This window comes from Gymnoscopelus braueri (assembly GCF_963280865.1).
Source record: "Gymnoscopelus braueri genome assembly, chromosome: 13".
In the NCBI taxonomy this organism is placed as follows: Eukaryota; Metazoa; Chordata; class Actinopteri; order Myctophiformes; family Myctophidae; genus Gymnoscopelus; species Gymnoscopelus braueri.
In genome coordinates this window covers 40163861-40172963 of record NC_137615.1, presented here as the reverse complement: position 1 = coordinate 40172963, position 9103 = coordinate 40163861, and the positions used below count along the sequence as shown (strand labels likewise).

Genomic DNA, 9103 nt, shown 5'->3' with positions numbered 1-9103 from the left:
GTACTTTCTGTACTTTCAGTCTTTTTTCCCCCTATACCAAACCACTTTGCCGAAAATAGCATGTAGATCTGCTATTTTCGGCTAAAGGTCTCCTCAGAATAGGGATGCTTGGTTGAAGTGGTTAATGCAAAAATCACACAAAGATTCGGCGGACCCCCTGTAGTAACTCTGAGGACCCCCTAGGTCAAGCTCATAGCGCAGCATGAGCTTGTAGATCTGCAATTTTTGAAAAATCTTGAAATTTTGTGCAAACTTTTGAATATATATATTTTTAAAGACATTTTTAACTCAAATCTTTGCTTCTGGGGGTCCCTGAAAGAAAATATTTTAGATGGGGGTCCGCGGCCGGATACATATCATTTTGGGGGTCCTTGACATGAATACGTTTGAGAACCACTGCACTAAAACATAGATCCAACCAATTACAATTCTTAGGTTTTTTACACCTAGTACCAAGGTGTAATATTTTTGAGTCAGTCTTGATCGGTGTCCAGTACCAGGGCAGGGAACTTCTCTCCATTGTCTGCCAAAAGGGAATAAATGTCTCTAATCACGCTGGGCTGGGGACATCCCGGGCCGCTTAGTACTGAGGAGAGCTGAGGGAACAGGCTGCGTGACAGAGCCTGGCAAATGGAGGAATGAGAGTGTTAACCACTTAAGTCCTATATACTTTGTCGTACGATGAATAGCGCCTGATCTACAAGCTCACAACCGTCACAAAGCTTTAAAGTAAAAAAAGATACATATATATATATATATATATATATAGTCTTTTAGTGCCCTTTTCATTTACATCCAATCCAATTTAGTCAGTATACCAGTATACGTCTTGAAGAAGGCTGAGCACAATCACGTGTCTCCTCCGATACACTTGACATCGTTAGTCACTTCTTTTCAGTGAGTAGTTTCACTGTGAGGGTGTAACGCACGCGGAGGAACATGCCATCCCTCTCATCTCCATTCCGTGGCGAACAGGCGAGCCACCTCTAGAAGTCGCAAAAGCAGCGACAGAGCTCCCTTCCCACACGGACACGGCCAATTGTGTTCGTTAGAATGCCCAGCCAAGCTGGATGCACCGTGGAGGAATTGAACCCCACCATCTCCATGCATGGTGGTGGTGGGCAGGAACTTTACCCCTGTGCCACCCGGATGCCCCGAAAGTAAAGTTTTAATGTGCCAGATTTGAGCGAACTGCCTCTCCTGTTGGTTTATATATGACATTTCCTGAATGAGAGATCTGTGTTCTAGTCCAGCGGTTCTCAAAGTGTGGTCCGGGGACCCCCAGGGGTCTTTGAGGGGGTTCTATTATTGTGTCCCCAGCAAAATTTAACCCATTAAGACCTGGAACGCATCTGTGTCACTTTAGATTTCTTTGGCTATTCAAAAATAGCAGATACACAAGTTCATAGCGCGGCACCGAGTGCCGCGCTATGAACTTGTAGATCTGCTATTTTTGAAAAATATTGAAAAATATTTGTTTAGATTTTTCTTCAAAAAACTGTTAGGATTTAGAAAACATTAAGAATCGCCTCATGTCTCAATGTGTTTAAGGAACATTTTAATACATATCAATTTCTTTGATCCTTGACATGAAAATGTTTGAGAACCACTGTTCTAGTCCTTCGTGGAGCTGCACCCCCTGCACTCTATCCTATAGCCAGCCTGAAACTCATTAAGGTTCGTACAGTAGAAGAACATGATGATCCATACCTGCTGCAGGTACACGTCCCGTTGTAGCAGGGTCACCCTCATCCTCAGCCTCTCCAGCTCCCTCAGCTCCGCCTCTGTGCTGTAGGTGACGGTGGGAGGCAGGGGCGCGTCTAACCTTTCTCCCCACTCACCCTTTACCCCGATCGTGCAAAGACAGCCTCCCTCCGGCCTCCATCGATCCCATGATTCCCACCCTGACGGAAAATAGGGCTATCTTTAGAGTGTGAGCGCGAGCAACTGTACCCTAAAATGTTTTTTTTTTTTTTCCCTTCTTGCTGTGCTGCCTCAGCTTTAAATAGCCGGGAACTTCGCCTCTGCCTCATCAGGGGCGGACAGCTTTAAAACCCCTCCGTCGCAGGGAGCAAGGGGGAGGTGGGGTCTGCAGAAGCCAAGGAAAGTACTCGTCTGGCACCGAGGTTACACTGCAGCTCTATTTTCATTTTCCATACGACAAGACGGAGAGGCTCAATTAGCTCGTTAACACGCACCCCGTCAGATTTACTCCGCAAAGAGCAGATTTGTCCACGGCAGAAATTACACTATTACAATCTTACATCTCAAACAACAACAAAAAGACATTTTCTCTGGAAAATCGAATATTGCTAAATAAAATAACTTGCCTCAAAGTTAATGACTATTTCATTCTTTCAAATTGTTACAAAAATAGCTTGCATTGGCAAACAATCGCCTATAATACAAAATATGGACTCCAGGTTGGAAGCGACTAAAGCATGTATGCCAGATGTAGGCGTGTGGAATCCACACAGTAATAAGTTAGAAACCTCTACAGACTTCTCACACACTGGCTTCGGGGCACACATTGGAACTGGCACAGGGAGTTTTGAAACCCGGAAAATATATTCAACCCCTGCGGGTAGCACGGTCAACATTTGTGTGGTGAGAATGGAAAATCTCAGCTGTATTACAATTATGTGGTGGGAGGCAATGGAAATTACACCATGTTGCGCGCGCTGCTGCGTGAGTGATAACCTGATACCCCACATATGCTAATTCAAACACAGCTGGGGGGCTACATTGAACCACAGGGTCACAATTTCACCACCTATGTCTCCTTTGTTACATAACTCTCTCTCCTTCTGGAAAGTCGTGGCAAAAGAGCAGCCTATAAAAGACCCATGTGGCGCCTTGCACCTCTTTATCGTGTGCTCTTATTGAAACTAATTTGTCATTTGGTTCTTCGTCTCGCTGTCTCCGCAAAGCCATAACTGTTCAAGGGGAGTCTTTGTCTCATGAGGTAGACTGTAATTATGTGTCGAATGAGCCAAACCCCCCTACCTCGTTTGACCTGGGATGACGATTTTCGGAGCTCTGCGGCCATTATCTCCAGGCTTTCAAGTGTCAGATTAGTTTCTTTGTGCTTGTTCTCCCCACTGCCTGTACAAACAAGAACACCACATTAAGGAGTTACGACTCAGCCTCATCAAAAGATAATAATAAACATATTGGCAATATTATTTAAGAAAATATTCTGTGAAATTAATTTATATAGCTATATGAAAGGACAAAATCCCAATCCCATTATGAAGAACGACTTTGGAGGAATTAATGAGTTTATCTACAAATTAGTTCGGAGGAGTCGGCAGCACTAAGCTGTGGAATTAATCACAGCCTTTAAACATCAGTCTAAAAGCCTGATTTTAAGCAGATCCAACGCAGAAAAATAGCCGATTTACAAGCTCACTGCATGTCGCAATGTGACGCGTTGTGAGCTTGCACATCAGCTATTTTCGCGCGGGACACCAATGTACGCCGGTGCCCAAAATTAAGCATAAACAAACGCTCAGCACCCGCAACGGCAGTGTTCCATTCCACATTATTGTTATCTCGACCCACACACGTCTTCCCATCCCTGCCGGTTTGTTGTGCTCCTGTGAGGCGTTCTGCAGGCTCGTTACCTGGCACTGTCTCAGCTGCGGATGTCTGTTTGGCCAGGACCTGCTGGCTCTGGTAGCTGTGCACCAGGGCCTCCGCCTGGTGTGTCAGTTTGGCCACCAGAGCCCTGGTCTGATCCGGGCTGCTATGTGGATGACAATCCTTGGGGAACTAGAGCGGGAGGGGGGACAGGACCGAGGAGGACACACGTTATTCCGGGGAACGCATCTGTGTCATTTTAGATTTTAGCCATAACCATTATCTTTATTTATACTTTGGCTATTCAAAAATAGCAGATCTGCTATTTTTTGAATAGCCAAAGAAATCTTAAAATGGGTTAAAAAATGTAATGGGTTAAGCTTACTTTATGAATGTAAAATGTTTTCAACTGAAAAAAGCATTGACATGTATTTTAAAGAGTCTTTCTTTTTTTTTTTTTTGTCACTGAAGAATAAATTAGGATTCAGTCTGTGAATCGGACATTAGATTGTTATGTGCTCATTTAAACTAAGTAGATTACCGGTATATATGATGTGTTGGAAGCAGTAAGGGTGGTGGTTGGATGCAATCTTGGCTAGCAAAAACAACAACTGAAGTCCAAAACTATATTTATAAATGTAATGATACCACATGAAAAAAACATATTCAATGCTTGCTTCACTGATCACTTTACGTTTTAAGTTGTTTTGGGGTTAAGAATAAAGGAAGGACGGATACCGTAGCCCTCATTCTCTCCATGAAGTGACTTCTCTCAGACACAGGATTGCTTTGTACAGCCATTACTTTGTCCCACAGCCTGGAGACAGAGAAAGCGTTTAATGCAATCACATAACTGACCTGAGGAAAGGCATCATGTAATCTTCCTCTTGTTAATCTTGTAATCTGTGAAATAGACTTATTCATAAAAAATACCTGTCTTTCTTGCTTCTTAGTGATTTCCATTTCGTTATCTCTTCGGAGGATATCCTGTCATGAAATAAAGACAAACCGATTTGTTAACCCATTAAGACCAGGAACGCATGTCTTTGGCTATTCAAAAAAATAGCAGATATACAAGCTCATAGCACGGCTCATAGTGCCGCGCTATGAACTTGTAGATCTGCTATTTTTTGGGAAAATCTTGAAAATGTGTGCAAATCTTTGAATATATATATTTTTTTCAAAGCGAACATTTGTAACTCAAATCTTATTGCTTCTGGGGGATTCTTCAAAATGTCTTCTAAATCCTACAGTTTTTTTGAAAAACGTATGTTTCTATATCAGTGGTTCTCAAGGACCCCCAAAAATTAAATGTATTTATTTGGCCACGGACCCCCATTTCAAAGTGTTTTGTCCCAGGGCCCCCCAGAAGCAAAGATTTGAGTAAAACATTTTCGCTTTAAAAAATATATATATTCAAAGATTTGAAACATTTTCACTAATGTTTTTCTCCAAAAAATAGCAGATCTACAAGCTCATAGCACGGAACTCGGTGCCGCGCTATGAGCTTGTAGATCTGCTATTTTTTGAATAGCCAAAGAAATCTAAAAATGACACACAGATGCGTTCCCGGTCTTAACGGGTTAAAGTAAGTAGCACAGAAAACAGTCAAACTTTATAATGTGGCTTGACAGACGTTTTAGACGCTGTTATCTAAAGGCATACTCGTTCTGTGGAGTTCCAGTGCTGCCTGAGCTTGAGCCAGGCGTTTGCTGCGTATGAGAGGGCACAGAGCCGCCTGCAGCTTTGTCCAGGCCCCCATCACTCAGCGGGGGGGCTTGAACAGACCCACGATTTGGGGCACCCTGCTTTTCTTTCCCAGCTGACTGGCGAGGAATTTCCGAGACAGGACATTTCTGGATAGACTTGCTGCTATTCACTCTGCTTCCGCACTGTCCAGGATAGCGATCGGTCGTACCTCTTCCACCAGAGGATAATGATGCTCTAGACTTGGTGGATTCCTTTCTGACCATGCTGGTTGACTGGGAAGTAGAACTACTGCTGTGGTTGTTTTTAGAGTTTCCAGAGGCCTTTGTACCTCCCTTGTTCTTGGCAGCTGTGCAGCCTGCTTGTTTGTTGGTCCCAGACTGTCCATCACTGTTGTGAGGTTCTTTAAGTGGTCCTATACCACTGCGGATGCGCATGGCTTTCTCCAATGCTTGATCCAATAATTCTATTTCCTCTTGTTCCTCTGGTGGAAGTTCTGGGGCTGAAAATGAAAGCACACATGGTTGTTATTACTGATTTCTGACTCCACTACATGGTCTACAATTATGTAATAACTGAACAATGTACATTTTATTATTACCTTTATTGGGATTATCTGCCAATTCTAAGTCCTTGGAAACATTCTTGGTTTGTGGTTTTCTGGGGGGGAAATCCAGTAACCATACAGTCACATTATGTATGTATGTATGTATGTATGTATGTATGTATGTATGTATGTATGTATGTATATATATGTGTATATATATATATATATATATATATATATATATATATATATATATATATATATATATATATATACACATATATATATATATATATATATATATATATATATATATATATATATATATATATATATATACACATATATATATATATATATATATATATATATATATATATATATATATATATATATATATATATATATATATACACACACACACAGTTCGTAAATTGCAATCTTCAATTGTTGCTAATAATAATTTCCTGGGCACAAACTTAACTGTGAAGCCAGTTTGATGCATTTAATTAATATTGACTGACGTACGCTATCGATTCTAATTCTTGCAAGTGCAAACGCAATAATAATCGTGACTGAAGCAAACAGTAGAGAAAAGGCACTACTGTGATTCGAACACAGGATCTCCTGTTTACTAGACAGGCGCTTTAACCAACTAAGCCATAGCGCCAGTGCTCACAGCAAGGCTGGCAGGCATCCTTGTTCGTGTCGAAACTGCCTCCTCGACCACAATGTACACAACAAACACACGTATTGTCAGCGATCTAAACGTTTCACTCTCTTCAAATTACGGACTATAAGTAGCCTTGGATCACACGACGGTCTTGTATCAAGGCTGATAGCAGATGGAAGGGAACTTATGAGCAATCATAACTATAACCAGGGGACTTACAAGGACTGCAGGATCTCCCTGTAGAGCTGAATATCGTCATTTAACTTGGCTTGTTCCTCTTTGGTCACCTTGATGGCTTCCTCCACCGCAGTGAGCAGTGACATGCTCTTGTTGTGCAGTGACAGCGAGTCCAAGGATCATGTCCTTGGATCTCATACATTGAGGAAGGAACCACAAATCCACCGGGTTGTTTGTTTTTTTGTGCTGCCCCGCGAAAAGCAAGGGAGCGGATGCGGAAGTGTTCCGTTTCTGAAATCAGTCGCGGGCGCACAATATCATAAGAGTTTTTATACATTTTGAAAACTTTAAAATGGGACATTCTGCATAATGGGTACTTTTACTTTTGGTACTTTAAATATATTTTGATGCTAATACTTTTGTACTTTTACTTGAGTCAATTCTTCTGAATACCAGACATTTACTTGTAACGGAGTATTTCTACATTGTTGGTATTGATACTTTTACTCAAGTAAAAAATGTGAGTACTTCTTCCACTGCAGCGTCCCCATAGCTACAGTCCTACTTCAACAACTGAGGGAATTAACTTTCCAATTCTCGCGAGTGCCTGCTGTGCTGCCTGTAGCGTCAGTCTCCATGGAAACGTGGACGCTGTTTCCTGGTCGTTGACTGAAAATAAATTAATAATAATTGGGGGTTAGTCTGTTATTGTTATTTTTACTATGCTGCTCTGACATCATTTTTTGTCAAGACTGTACATACTGTACAGCACGACACTGTAGCTATATCTGCTTTCGCTTTCCCCCTTTCCTCCTGTCTCCTTTACTGCTGCAACAGCCAGTGACAACTGGATTTCTGTCTGTCTGCCTGCCTGCCTGCCTGTCTGTCTGTCTGTCTAATCTATCTATAGTTATAGTAATCATTGTTAATGATCGGTCCATAACAGGGCTCTCCAGCTCTTTAGTAAACATAAAATGCAGGTTTCATTCAATCAGGAGAGAGAATCCATTAAGGATAAAGTAAGTGATGAAACAAACAAAAACATAAAAGATCAGAAAAATAGAAATTGGAACACTATCACATTTAAGCTGATAAATGGGTTCTCTCAATCTCTCTCCTGATTGGATGAAATTTGTTACCAACATGAAAATGCATGTTCTATTTATTAAAGAGCTGGGGTGATGGGGAGACCCTGTTACTGAACAAAACAGTCTAGGCAATAGAAATGATTGCTATCAGATTTTTTATTTTATTTTTTTGCCAAAAATATCACTTACAGCTTACGTTATCTTGCCTACCTTATCACTTACAGCACCTTTAATTACATTAGCTGATTCTACCATCTAGTGTGTCACAGTCACCATCTGGTTATTAGATGACTCAGATATGAACAGCTGTCGAGAGGCTTGGGTGGCATTAAACACCACTGTAAACCGACATTGCTTATTTTCAGTGACTGTACAGAAAGCACTGTACAACTTGTATTCAGAATTCTGGTGTTATACAGAAACAGCAGGACGTTCTTGGCCAAGCTGTTATTCACTCATCATCATTCATTTAACTCAAGACCACAAGGTATGGAGCACAGATTCATGTATAGACAGTATACAATACAATAACAATATTCGTACAGACAGAGCAAAGGCTTTTCAGAAAAGCACCCAATTTACAAAAACCTTTTGGCTTACCAGATTGCAGTAATAAAATGTATTCTGCTGCCTCCAGTGTAGAACAACAACACGTAGAACAACCAAGTCTAAACCTGGAAATCTTTAATTTGTTGGTTGATTGATTTATTGTTTGTTTTAATGCATATGCATGAACATATATGTACATGTGTACATGTGTCAAAAGGATACAACGCAACAAAGCCTGAGAGCTCATTTCCATTGTGGTGCTTTGTGTTGAAGAAGGTGGCAGTGAGGCCAGTCTAACCTGTTATTATGGTTCTGGAATGAATCTGGATCTGATCCTACTATTATGCTTTCCCTGGGTCTAGTTTGCACATCAATCCTTGGCTGATATATGCTGTGCTGATGATATACATTTCTCTCTCTCTCTCTCTCTCTCTCTCTCTCTCTCTCTCTCTCTCTCTCTCTCTCTCTTCTCATCAGGCCTTCATATTAATTTATTCTTGCACTTTCCCAGAGGTGCTAAGTGATCTACCAGAGATTGCTATGGAAACTTGAACAGCCGTGTATGTGTGTGTGTGTGTGCGTGTGCGTGCGCACGTGCATGGGTGATCTGAGGCCAAGCAGTCCTATAACAGTGTCCTGAAAAAGCCCAGCAGAGCTCCGTCTAGCCAGAGTGAAAGATCAACAGGATGCTCAATGGTGGTCAGTAGACATGGATGACGGAGCATGGATGTCAACTAGAGGTCTGACCCGATGCAGAAGAGTAGACACTCCTGAAGACCA

General features: G+C 41.5%; 1 protein-coding gene across 2 annotated transcripts; it reads right to left on the bottom strand.

Moving 5' to 3' along the window:
• Positions 1-253: 253 nt before the first annotated feature.
• On the bottom strand, positions 254-6889 carry tedc2 (tubulin epsilon and delta complex 2). Of its 2 annotated transcripts, XM_080448521.1 has the most exons (9): positions 6729-6889; positions 5891-5949; positions 5248-5791; positions 4516-4569; positions 4321-4399; positions 3627-3774; positions 3007-3105; positions 1711-1904; positions 254-623 (listed from the first exon to the last, which is right to left on the bottom strand). In XM_080448521.1, exons 1-9 carry the CDS (start codon positions 6830-6832, stop codon positions 474-476), a joined length of 1431 nt encoding a protein of 476 aa, XP_080304647.1. In that variant the 5' UTR covers positions 6833-6889; the 3' UTR covers positions 254-473. The 2 variants fall into 2 exon arrangements, with proteins under 2 accessions (XP_080304647.1, XP_080304648.1); XM_080448522.1 differs by lacking the exon at positions 1711-1904.
• Between the last annotated feature and the right edge of the window lie 2214 nt (positions 6890-9103).

Bases quoted from the DNA above. Each gene is read 5' to 3' on its own strand.
- tedc2 (XM_080448521.1), bottom strand. From the start codon at position 6,832: ATGTCACTGCTCACTGCGGTGGAGGAAGCCATCAAGGTGACCAAAGAG. The intron at 5,792-5,890 runs GTAATAATAAAA...TTTCATTTTCAG, and splicing joins GGCAGATAATCCCAATAAAG to CCCCAGAACTTCCACCAGAG. The intron at 4,570-5,247 runs GTATGCCTTTAG...ATTTCATGACAG, and splicing joins ACTGGAACTCCACAGAACGA to GATATCCTCCGAAGAGATAA.